The sequence below is a fragment of the Antedon bifida genome, chromosome 1, assembly GCF_963402885.1.
Source record: "Antedon bifida chromosome 1, ecAntBifi1.1, whole genome shotgun sequence".
Lineage (NCBI taxonomy): Eukaryota > Metazoa > Echinodermata > Crinoidea > Comatulida > Antedonidae > Antedon > Antedon bifida.
This window is the reverse complement of record NC_136226.1, coordinates 32,140,475-32,154,120: the sequence shown is the minus strand read 5'-3', so window position 1 is coordinate 32,154,120 and position 13,646 is coordinate 32,140,475. Positions and strand designations below refer to the sequence as shown.

At 38.7% G+C, this 13,646-nt stretch overlaps 2 protein-coding genes across 2 annotated transcripts; one reads left to right on the top strand and one right to left on the bottom strand.

Moving 5' to 3' along the window:
- Positions 1-933: 933 nt before the first annotated feature.
- On the bottom strand, positions 934-7,579 carry LOC144850765 (uncharacterized). The gene is made up of 2 exons (XM_078708187.1): positions 7,512-7,579; positions 934-6,817 (listed from the first exon to the last, which is right to left on the bottom strand). The coding sequence occupies exon 2, from the start codon at positions 6,811-6,813 to the stop codon at positions 1,186-1,188; it is 5,628 nt and encodes a 1,875-aa protein (XP_078564313.1). The 5' UTR covers positions 6,814-6,817; positions 7,512-7,579; the 3' UTR covers positions 934-1,185.
- A 1,231-nt stretch (positions 7,580-8,810) lies between these two features.
- Positions 8,811-12,934, top strand: LOC144835354 (uncharacterized). The gene is made up of 3 exons (XM_078690474.1): positions 8,811-8,883; positions 9,981-12,014; positions 12,503-12,934. The coding sequence occupies exons 2-3, from the start codon at positions 9,990-9,992 to the stop codon at positions 12,932-12,934; spliced, it is 2,457 nt and encodes an 818-aa protein (XP_078546600.1). The 5' UTR covers positions 8,811-8,883; positions 9,981-9,989.
- Positions 12,935-13,646: the final 712 nt, after the last annotated feature.

Sequence of the window (13,646 nt, the reverse complement as noted above, 5' to 3'; positions counted from 1 at the left end):
ATCCATCAACAAGACGATGCGCATGCTAAACATGAATAAAAAGCGATTACGTCTTAATTCGACGTTTTCTAGGCCTAAGAAAAGGTAAATATCACATATAATATCTATATAATGTATGTAATTGTATAGAATTTTATTTTAATACAAATAGTTTTTAAACAACCTAATAAATAGCAGTTGGACCTATGTTCTTTCAGTTGTGTTGTTTCAATATAGCGATATCCTAGTTAGAGTGAGTTGGGTTAAATCAAATATTTTTATTATTTTTTTCATTACTGAATACAATGCATGCATGTATAAATTTAAAGGAAAACAATGCCATGGTTTTATATAGACGATAGATTACATATAGGTATATATTTAATAATTGCATAGCCCTACTGTAGTGCAAGGCGTACTACTGTGGGTGTTGGTCAACTCGGCTGTGTCAAGTAGACTATGTTCTTTGACAGGACCTTACAGTTAACATTACAGTAGGCTGATTACGATTTATGATTGAAATTAAAGATGTCCCGTCTGGTAGCACAGGTTGAGATAGTACGCCTACTTCATTAATTTGTTAACAAAATATTTAATTTGTCTTTGAGTACGTTCTCTATTCATGATGTTTGGTGTGAGTGTTACTGGTGGCTTGCTGTTAAATCTATAATAGGCCTATTAAAAAAAATTAAGAATTTTATCCAAAACCACTATTAGTATTTTGAATATTTTTCTAGGTATAATATAAATTGTTGGAGAAGTTGAACGCTTCCTTAGCTCAGTTTTTCCAAACCCAACAACCAATTGTAAGTACCGCTTAAAGTAGGCCTATCATTTTTGATATCGTCATCAATATTTAGTTATTTGTGACGTGTAGTTAATTTATCATTTTATTCTCTACAAATTGTTCACGTAATCAAGAAAGTAAAAAGAAGACACAAGACACATCAGGAATAGAAAATAAGCCACAAATATGCAATAACGTTTATGACATTTAATTCTCCTCTCTCTATCTGAATAATATCACAGAATGTCAATTTTAATCACATTGAAAAGACAGATATTCCAATAGAATTGAATAAATACATTCGTATTATGATAATCGCATGTGAACGAGGTTTTAATTATTAGATTCACTTTAAATAATGTATAGAAATGTTTAATTTCTATAAGTATATTCGTTTGCATAGGTTATAATTCGTTCATTTAGTGGTGGTGGTGCGTGCGTGGCTGAATGTGCCTGTTATGATGTACGTTACGTCTGTGATAAACGTTTCGATGGTGATGTAGCACACGTTTGCTATACCTTGTCAGACGATGGTAAATATGGCGCGAATGGCTCACGTGAGTGTTATGGCGCACGTGTCTATGATGACTCACATGTGCATGTGTGGACACGTTCTTATGTTGGTGCCTATTTATTACGTGATGGTAATGACGAACGTGACGCAGGTGGTGGTGATGTGCAACGTTGCGGTTGTGGGTCACGTGAACCTGGGTATGCACATTACGGTGAAGATGCCTGTGGAAGGAGCGATGGTAATGATGGACATGGCTTTTGTGGTAATGGTGATGCACGTTTCGTCGATGGTATACGTTTCGGTGATGTTGCTTCACGATATGACGATGTCTGTGCAATACATGGTGGTAATGTCGAACATGACGGACGTTGTGTCTATGCTTGATGTTACGTCGATGGTTGACGTTTACGTGATGGTGTCGTGTTATGTGAGTGTGTCGGTGTAACACCTTGTGGAAATGTTTAGCATGCGTAATGGTACGATGTAGGTGAATGTTTTTTCGATGGTTTACATTCACGTGACTGCTGACGCTTCGGTGTCCGTGTACATTTACTATATGATGGTAATGTTGAACATGGTTAACGCGACGACGATGTATAACGTTACGTCGGTGGTTCACGTTGATATTACGATGTAAGTGTCGGTGATGATGTACATGTACAACGTGATGATAATGGCGGACATGACGTACATGATGACGATGTCTGATATTTCTTCGATGGCTTACGTTCACATGGCTAACCAAGTTTCGATGATGGTATTTGTGTAACACGTGATGCAAGTGTTGGACATGTCGAACGATGTGTCGATGGATGACGTTTCGTCGGTGGCTGACGTTACGATGAGATACCAACACTCGATGATGATGCACGTGCCTGGCATGATGATGATGAGTCACATGACGTATGTATTTGTTGTGACGTATGTTTCGTCTGTGATATACATTTTTGTGTGTTTGAACATGTCTGTTAATATGTCTATGTACGGCGTGATGGAAATGACGAACGTGTCGAACGTGATGACGATGAATGACGTTTCGTCTATGATTCACGTAAGCATTCTTGAACACGTTTCGGTGGACGTGTCTATGCAGAACATGATGGTAATGTTGTACATGTCGATGGTGATGTCGGTGAATGATGTTTCGTCGGTGATTTACATAATGACGAGTGACGACATTTCGGTGTGTGTTCACATTGATGTTATGTCTGTAATGTTTCACATGGCGGAGGTGATATCGATGTATTCTTCTCTGCACGTGGTTAACGTATGCATTGGTATGTACATTTTTGGTGGCGTGTCTGTGGTAGTTGTGTCTGTAATGGTGGACATGTCGTTTGTAATGACGATGGATGATGTTGCGTCTGTGATGAACGTTGACTCTGTGGTTAACGTTGCGGTGATAATGTTTGTGTATGGCGTGGTGATAATGGTGTACATGTCTCACGTAGTGTTTTTGTGACAAGTTACGTCGGTGATGGACGTTCTTTCTATGTAAAACATTTTTGGTGGTATATCGTGTGTATGTGTGATGGTAGTGATGGTTGTGGCGACGATGGTAGCGATGTACAACATTACGTCTATGGTTTACGTATGCGTTACGGAATACATTTCTGACGTGATGTTTTCGAATGATGTGATGATAATGATGAACATGACTTATAGTTTGACGATGTTGAATATGTCTATGGTGGTTAATGTACTGTCGTTTGTAAACATTTCGGGTGACGTATCTGTTTACAACCTGTCTGATGTTCTGTCTATGGTTGATATATCTACGTTTAATTACGTTTCGCCTGTGGTTGACATAGGCTTTTGTATAAACGTTTTTAGTTTTGTATCGGTTTACAATTTGAGTAAAGTGGCGGTTATGTCTGAGATGATGTCTATGGATTATATTTCGGCGATGGTTGAGGTAAGATCTTGTGACGATATTCTTATGATGGTGTTTGCGGATAATGTGATGGTAGTGATGCACGTGTCTTAACACGTGACGATGTATGACGTTACGTCGATGATTTACAAACGCATTTTTGTAAATGTTACGGGTAGCGTGTTTATGGTAAGCGTGATGGTAGTGGTGAACATGACGCAGGACATGTCGGTGGATCACGTTTCGTCTGTGGTTGACGTATGTGTTACGGTGCAATGTACGGCGTTGGTGGACATGTCGAGCCTGATGCAGGTGTTTGACGTGTCTAACATAATGTCGATGAACGACATTTCTACGATGGTTTACATATGCGTTGTGGTGGAGTTGACGAGTATGGTATCTTTGGATGTTGTGTCGGTAGTGGTGAACGTGTCGTAAAACGTGACGGTGTACGACGTTTCGGCGATGATTTACCGTCGCATGACTACTTACACTTCGATTGTGATACTTATTGATTATGTGTTGCAAGTGTTTGACGTGCCTCACAACATGTCGGTGACGGTAGTTATGTCTGTGGTTGACGTATGCATTTCGATTAATCACGCGATGAATGTGTCGATGAAGTACGTGATGATAATGCTTTACATGTTTAACTACGTGACGGTGGATGACGTTACGTCTATGTTTAACATATCGGTGGTGATGACGTACAAAACGTCGATGCAGATGACGTGTATGGTGGAAATGACGCACATGTCTCACGTAATGGCGATGAATAACATTGCGATTGTGGTTCACATTAACATGCCTATGTAAAACACGAACATGGTGTCGGTGATAGGCATGGCGGTAATGGTGTCTATGTACCAGTACGTGTCGATGTGTTATGTTACGTCGATGGTAAACGTTTCTATGATGATGTCTCACCAAATGACTGTGCTTGTGAAGTACATGATGGAAGTGTTTAACATGACGCACTACATGACGATGGATCACGTTCCTATGGTGATTTATACGCACATGGCGATGGACAGCGCGGTGATGGTGTCTATGCAATCGGTGATAGATATGACGAACATGTCGAACATTGTGACGATGTATTGTGTTATGACGGTGATTGACGTAACGATGTGTTACAATATTACGTCGATGATACTTGTTGTGTAGATGATGGTAATGATGAACGTGTTTTCTGGTAACGTGATGATGTACGTTTCTTCGATGATTTACGTACACTCGAGTGTGAAGTGTGCGAGTGTGATATTTATGGTGCAAATGGTGGTAATGCCTCACATGACGAATAGTACGGTGATGATTGATATTTCGTCTATGAGATGTTTTGTAGTGATGATGTAGAACACGATGGGAATGTCTGTGAATGGTGTGATGAAAGTGACGAACATGTCTGACAACATGTCTGTGGTGAACATGTCGATGGTGGTAAACAACTCTACGATGAATTATATTTCTTGTGATGTATTTGTGCAGCACAGAGCTGGTGTGGATTGCATGTCTAGTGTAGTGTCGATGGATAAAAGCACGATGGGTAGTTATTCTGTATCGTCCATTCACAATGGTGTAATACCTGCCATTGTACTGATATGATGTAACAATGCGCCACCTGTGGCCAATGTAATAGTACAGACGATTATGACGTCGGGTATATTTCATTATTGTAGTAACGTACCTATTACCTCTATAGAATCGGTAATACAATCTACCATGTGACATAAAGAAATAGGAAATTCGTCTTCTTTTATTTATGTTACGTATTGGGAGACGGCCATACACTCTTAGTCGTCCACCTCCTGCTTTGATGTAACTCCGTCCAGATGTATATTTACCGTTGACGTATCGGTATCGTCGGCGCCCTATATAGAAGTAACTGACTGTTCGCCAGCCTCTATGACGTCCAAAACGGAAGTAATATACCATTCGATTGTTTCTCCAAGTATATTTTACAACACGAGTATATCTTCTTCCTCTGTAGTACCAAATAAGGTACATGCGTCCGTTTCGATAGAACAATCTTTGTTTTGTGACACGATGCACTGGACGGCGTTTCACTGTAAATCGTCGACCTCGTCCCCAAATGTAGAATCGTCCACATCGGTATCTACCCTTGTAGAAGCGGTATCGTCGACGCCCGATGTAGAAAGATGTTGTTTTTCGCCAACCTCTGATATGGCCAAAGCTAAAATAGTACATCAGATATCCACCTCTCCAGACGTACCTAACAACGCGTACATATCGTCTTCTTCCGTAGTAGAAAGAGATGTACATTCGTCGGTTCCTATAAAACACTCTCTGTCTTGTTACACGATAACCTCTAACGGTAAATCGTTGACCTCGTCCCCAGATGTAGAATCGTCCACATCGGTATCTACCCTTGTAGAAACGATATCGTCGACGCCCAATGTAGAAAGATGTTGCTCTTCGCCAACCTCTGATATGGCCAAAGCTAAAATAGTACATCAGATACCCACGTCTCCAGACGTATTTAACAACGCGTACATATCGTCTTCTTCCGTAGTAGAAAGAGATGTACATACGTCTGTTCCTATAGAATACTCTTTGTCTTGTTACTCGATAACCTCGCACGGTAAATCGTCGACCTCGTCCCCAGATGTAAAATCGTCCACATCGGTATCTACCCTTGTAGAAGCGATATCGTCGACGCCCGATGTAGAAAGATGTTGCTCTTCGCCAACCTCTGATATGACCAAAGCTAAAATAGTACATCAGATACCCACTTCTCCAGACGTACCTAACAACGCGTACATATCGTCTTCTTCCGTAGTAGAATGAGATGTACATACGTCGGTTCCTATAAAACAATCTCTGTCTTGTTACACGATAACCACGCACGGTGATTTGCCGACCTCGTCCCCAGATGTAGAGTCGTCCACATCGGTATCTGCCCCTGTAGAAGCGGTATCGTCGACGCCCAATGTAGAAAGATGTCACTCTTCGCCAACCTCTAATACGCCCAAAGTGGAAGTAATACATTAGATATCCACCTCTCCAGACGTACCTAACAACGCGTACATATCGCCTTCTTCCGTAGTAGAAAGAGATGTACATTCGTCGGTTCCGCCAGAACAATCTTTGTCGTGTCACTCGATAAGTACGACGTACCCAAAATCCTCGAGACCCACGTTTTCGAATATAGTACTTTCCGCATCTGTACATTCCTCGTCTGAATACATACCTGCGACCGCCATAGGAAAAGAAAGGCATGAACCTCCAAGAACGTCCTAACCGCCAGTAGAAGAACAATCGACTTCCGCGCCACTGGTAGTTTGAAACTTCTTTGTGGAACCGTCCTCGCATAAAATACCTGAAGATTAACGATCTACCTCTGAAATAGAAAGTAATTCGTGTTAACCGGTATCTGATAACGTGGCGACGATACCGATATCGACGACGACGACATCGATAACTTGTATCTTCATTGGCATCTGTGTTTGTGACGTCAGATTGGATGTCAGCTTGTGGTAAAACCTCTTTTATTGGATAAGGTTGTTGCTGATCAATTTCTTGACTTGCATCGGCGGTATTTAGAACATCTTGTGTCTCAAGATTAGTCTGTTGTTCTGCTACTGTTACTTTAAAAGACAGGAAACAGCCCACTAGCAACGCTAGACGCAAAACTAACATGGTTCTGTAAAGAAACAAAATTAGCAAATAGATGATATATTTTTATTAATTTTAATTTATAATTGAAATAACTGATAAACTGTTGAATATTCGGCGTAAAGGGACGTAGTTGAATATCGTCAACTATCATCAATTTCACGAAAATGACGAACAGTTTGTTTTAAATAATCCTCCTAAATACTTTAAAATAAATTTTGCACTTGAATAGTTTAACTACTTTTAAGGAAATAGTACATGGGAATTTTCGTTCATACAGTAGCTAATATTGCAAACTTTTATTGGTTTTTTTTTCCAAAGCACTAATATTATTTCTCCATCCATTAAAAAAACTATCAAAAACCAAAAACACATTTCTCACCCGCCCCTCAAATAACGGAGGTGAATCAAAATGATGTAAGTATGTTACGTTATCATTGTTCTGTATGTACAGAGTGTATTAAGTCATTCACTATTTAAAATGTGCAATGCATTAGTTACTATTTCCAAAAGCTCTTAAATTATTTATTAGGCCTAAGGTTATAGTATATTTGTTATCATTGTAATATTTTATGTTTTTTCAAGTTACAGTAAGTTAGTTTTTGTTAAGTTTCAGTTTGGTAGTATTTTGGTAATGTTTCTATTAGTAAAAATGATCCCCGAATTTGTTAATCAAAATGAAATAAAAAATGTCATAAAGTATTGAGAAGTTCAATTCTTACCTGCTTATGTCCGGCTGACGATTTATAAAATACGCTGTTACCTGACTGTAGTATGCTAGAACAACCAAGTTCTAACAAAACTTGTACCAGCTTTCAACGGTCTGTCATTTATATAAGGCCCGTAATCTTGTATACCTCAAGTGGTACACATATCCAAATATGCTGGTAAGAGACAAGTCAACAAGGTACCATCAATTAGGCTCTTGTATACTCTAGATATCATATTTTTGAATGATTTATTTGGTTCAAAATCCGAAAAAAATGTTTGGTAATTATTAATTTTCAAGTTGAAATATGAGTCGATTCTGAAAGCTCTGAAGCAGGCTCTGCTAGTTAGTGTAATTATTAACGTTTCTGTTCCATATACATTTGATTCTACCAGTTGTATTCTTATTTTCAAATTGTAGAATATTTTGTCTTTAAAAATCACCACAGCGCCCTCTACTTCTAAAAACTTTGTGACAGTCTTTTGAGATAAGTTTATGATAAAATGATCCAGTCAAATGTTGTAATACTGTACATAAATGTTTTTACTAAACTATTTATTCAAATGTCAACATTAAAACAGGTTTATAATTTTTTTAATAGTTAGGAAAACAAACCTAGTTTTTCACACGTTGCTCATTAAGCAACTTTCTATAGAAACATTCAGTGCAGTTTATCTTTTACTAATTTGATTTAAATATATATATATATATATATCATTTATTTTCAAAATAAATAGAACAAGGATTAGTAACATTGTTATGATATCAATTAACAATTTTACACAAAATTCACAAAAGATGTGGACCAAATTCATAAAGCTTCTGTACCGAGTGTATTTTGTGACTATGTATATTAGGTCCGTATCTTTTATTGGTATGTCATATTATCATCGGTTCTGTACCCTACTATTATCGGTTTATGTATCCTATTATCGGTTATATATCCTATTGTCAGCTCTATATCCTATTATCGGTTCTATATCATATTAACGGTTCTATATCCTATTATCGGTTAACTAGTTCTTCAGAAACGGACTCGAAAAGAAGAAACGTTTTTGCAATTTTTGCAAAGCCAAATATAAGTGGTAAAGTCAAATGTATAATTATTAATTAACAAGAACATATGGAGATATAAATCAAAACGATCACTTCACAAGAAACATATCTATTGAAACAATTGTGCATATGAACTCTTTGCTTTGACACTTAATACCACACACTACCCGTAGAATGTAAGAGCAACACTCAAGTTAAGTAAACAAGTGGCCCTGTCATATATAAATGAACAATTAGCAATTTTAGCAGGAGTTATGATAGAACTTCCACTAAGTTCTATCAGAACACAGTTCAACTGAGACAAACTTGCTGGTTCCTATCTTACATAGGTAAGTTCAACTAAAACAAATATTTATAATTGCTATGTTTTATGTTTTTATGTAAAAGGGTCCTGCGAAAACATAATTGTAAACTTGTTTATGCAGGATCCTTGCCATCAATTATATACTGAAATTGTAATTATAAACGATGACTAAATAAATGTGAATTGAATTGAATCTAATTTAAAATTTAACAGGAATAGTTTATTTAGGAAACAGAAAAGTAAAATAACAAATCGCAAGTTTGAAAATAACATATTTTAAATTTCATAGTAAATATCTCGTTTAGATTGGTTAGCAAAGCGATAATGTTCGTTAACTATGAACATGTGTATTGCAAAGTAAGATAGATACAGGCGTATATAACATAATATATAGTTATTTAGCATCTATGTACATATTAATACATTGTGTATAGATAGTTCGGCCAAATTAAATTTCACAAGATATGTATCTATATTAACCATAGTCCACTACACCAAATTGCAGTATATTACACAAATTCAATTACGAGAACTCGTTTGTAACCTCGAAGAGCTTTGTGTTTTCTAGTTCAAAAATATTGTATTCAAACGAGAACTGGTAAACTATTAGATTACTTGCATTACTACTACATTATTATTTAATTAATATAGGATATAGTGTATTTATTACAGGCCTTTTTTTTTCTCAGTGGAATACATCTAGACATTTAGAGTACAATCATATTTAATAATTACTTACCTTGATTCGGGTTTGACAGTTTGGTATTGCATACCACTGACCGTCCCTGTGATGTGTAGTCGTTGGTTCTGCATTTACGCCATCCATGATTAAACTACTAAATTTACAACTAAATAAATGCACTATTTTTTTTTTATATAATAACAATTTGTCCGGATAGTTAAAATGCGATTATGCCCAATTAGTTTGTACGTAATGTAAATAACAAATGTATTTTCAAGCTTGCAACTGTCATTTAGTATTGACAAATAATGGAGTGGTAGTATTAATAAATAAAATAGTAACAGTAGTATAACTACAGTATAGTAGTATATTGTCGAAACTTTAGTAATATTACATACAGTAATTTAATTTTGATTGATTTAAATTTTTTTTTTTGACAGTTAAGAACCATGTCGGTGATTCGGTTGGTTTTTCTGTTTGGGTGCATCGTCCTAGTACACAGTTCACTCTCCAAAGCACCAGTAAGTCGAACTGAAGATGCTGTCGATAAAGTCGACAAAGATATTCTGTCCGCCAGCAGACCAGATGTGAGTGAATCGTCCAACAATGTTGATGACGTAGACAAGTATTCACTTACTCATACGCGCACCAAGGTAGTACGTTATCGTCTACCTTCACGAAGAAGACGTTATAAAAAGATTTACCGGGTACGTTACTGGTTTTACAGACGTGGTGGTCGTATGTATGTCCGCTGGCGAAGAGGCGGTCGGTACTTCAACCGATACCTTCGAAGACAACGTGTAGTCCGTGGTCGCATTTATGTTTTCATGCGCTGGGGAGGCCGTTACCGATGGGTTTTGGTAAGAGCCTTTACATCTAGAGGACGAAGGTACTTCTGGAGTCATGGAAGATATCGCACTTCCTCCTACCGTCCCCGTCGATACAAAACGTTCTTCCAGTGGAAAAACAACCGTCTGTACATCTTTCGACGCAGAGGTGGCCGATATGTATGGCAAGTGGTGAGATTCAGACGATCCGGTGGCAGATTCTTGTACTGGAGACGTGTAGGAAGACGGTACATCTGGTCTTTGGTTCATAATATTAGAATATTTGGACGAATGTTCATCTTCAGAAATGGTCGCTACCAATATTACCCAAGATTAAGGCTTCCTAGCGTTAGTGTAACCTACTATCGCACAAATGGACAGATTCATTTTTACTGGCGTAGCAATGGCCTCTACTTACGCTATCGTGTTGGAAACAGTTACCGCTGGCGTCCTGTCAAATATAGAAGATATCATGGACGCACATACTACTACCATCGCGTAGGCCACCGATATATCTGGTCCATTGTTCGCTATTACACTATCAATGGACGCACGTACTATTGGAACCATGGTCGTTACAACTTTAGGCCTTCGATCGGAACTCTTCGTTTTAGATTCCGTGGAGGACGTCTGTACATGCGGTGGTATCATAACAACCGCTATACCTGGCGCCTGGTCCGTTACAGAAAAGTGCATGGCCGCTACTACTTTTGGTGGGGTTACGGAGGCCACAAAACATGGCACATTGTCCGTTATTACTATTTGAACGGCCGCAACTACTATTACAACCATGGTCATTATTTGACGCACACACATATTATACACAGGCATAGGCATCACCATCACCACGTCCATCATTACAAAACAAAGGTGCGCATTCGACACGTGCATCTTCACCATCATCATTATCACCACAAATATAAGCATCTGATACACACCCATCATCGCTATCATCATGTTATCAAGAATCGTCATGTTTACGTGACTTTACACCGTCACAAGCACCATACTCACCTAAGACACCACTATCATCATCACTATCACGTGACTCATCGATACCACACCCGTCATGTGTACCATCATCTCCGCTACAATCACCACAGGCATATATACCATAGGCATATAATTCACCATCACCACCATTACCGTCACATCCACAATAGGTATCATCACCGTAACATAATACACCACATTCATGTTACACATTACCGACACCGACACCATTACCATAATATTCACCATTACCACCATCGGCATCATATTCACCACCGGTATCACCATCACACAGTCCTTCACCATATTCGTGTGAATCACCATAAGCACGTGCACCACCGACACACTATTCATCATTATCACCATATTCACCATGTGCACCATAGATACCACCTGCATACCATTAGACACCATATCACAATAAACCATCACCGTCACTTACACCATCGTCATTACCACCACCACTACCATCATTATTACCACACTCATCACCGCTACCACCATCGTATCATATATCACCATCGTTTGATAACGCATCACCTTCACCGTCACCATCATCACCATATCCATCACCACCATCATTACTATCACATTCACCATAGGTACCACCATCGACGTGTTTACCATCATATCCACGTGACCCACCATAGACACGTGCATCATCACCATCGTATTCACCATTACCACCACTACTACCATGTCCACCATAGATATCATCACCGTACCTTCTATCACCATATTCGTATAGTGCACCATAAACACGTGCACCATCATCACCGAATACACCACCATCACCATTATTACCATGTCCATCATAGATACCATCACCGACTCTTAGTCCACCATATACACACTCTGCACCACCGCCACGTACATCACACGCATTATGTACACCACTATCATCATTACTACCACGTTCATCACCGATACCACCTTCGTACCGTGGTACACCACATCCACGTCCTCCATCGTCGACATCTGCACCACAGACATTATCACCATCACTATCACCATTATTACCATATTCACCACAGATACCACCATAGGCATATTAGGCATCACATTAAAATAACACACCATCGCCATCTTCATCATCACCACTACGTTCATCACTATCACCACTATTACCATGTTCACCATAGATACCATCACCGCCATATCTACCACCATATCAAAATAATTCACCATCGTCATTTACACCATCGTCACTACATCCACCATTATCATCATTACTACCACCGACACCATCGGTATATACATCGTACCATTTACCATCATATCCACATTGCCCACCACAGGCATGTCCACCACCGTCACGCTATCCATCACTACCACCATTATTACCATGTTCACCACAGATACCACCATCGCACCATATATCACCATATAACTGTTGTGCATCACCGTCATTTGCACCACCGACACCACATCCACCATTATCACCATTATTACCATGTCCACCATCGATACCATCACCGAAATGTATATCACTATATAACTTATTCACACCATCGTCATATATACCACAAGCATTACATCCATCACTACCACCACTACTACCACGTGCACCATAATTACCGTAAACGAATAGTGTATGTCCATGTTACTGTTAACCACATTAAAGACGTTTTCCATCGGTATTACATTCACCACTATATACATACCTATCATCGATACCATAGGTATATCACTCGGTATATAGTTACCCACATCAAGACTATCCATCACTTACATAGATACCATCGCCATTATATCCATCACCACCATCATCATTACCATGTTCATCATAGATTCCACCACAGAAATATATACAATTATATAACTATAGTACATCACCGACACTTACATCATCGACACTATATCCATCACTATCATCACTATTACCATACTCACCACAGATATTACCATCGTCTCGTCCTCCATCACATTAATGTGATCCACAGAAGACACATACATCATTATCACCATATCCATCATTACCACCACTACTATCATATCCACCATAGATACCACCACCGTACCGTCTACCACCACATAAATGTGTTACATCATAAACATGTCCACCACTACCACCAAATCCATCATTACCATCACCATTATCATACCCATCACCGATACCATCACCGACATATTTATCACCATATTAACGTGGTACACCACAAGCATCTGCACCACCGACATGCCATTCACCATTACCACCACTACTACCATACCCATCACAGATACCACCATCGATATGTGGCTCATCACATACATATAACTCATCACCGACACCTGTACCACAGG

Coding starts and splice junctions, on each gene's coding strand:
- LOC144850765 (XM_078708187.1), bottom strand. CDS start 6,813: ATGTTAGTTTTGCGTCTAGCGTTGCTAGTGGGCTGTTTCCTGTCTTTT.
- LOC144835354 (XM_078690474.1), top strand. CDS start 9,990: ATGTCGGTGATTCGGTTGGTTTTTCTGTTTGGGTGCATCGTCCTAGTA. Junction 12,015..12,502: donor ACGTGACCCACCATAGACAC/GTGCATCATCAC, acceptor TGTTCACCATAG/ATACCATCACCGCCATATCT.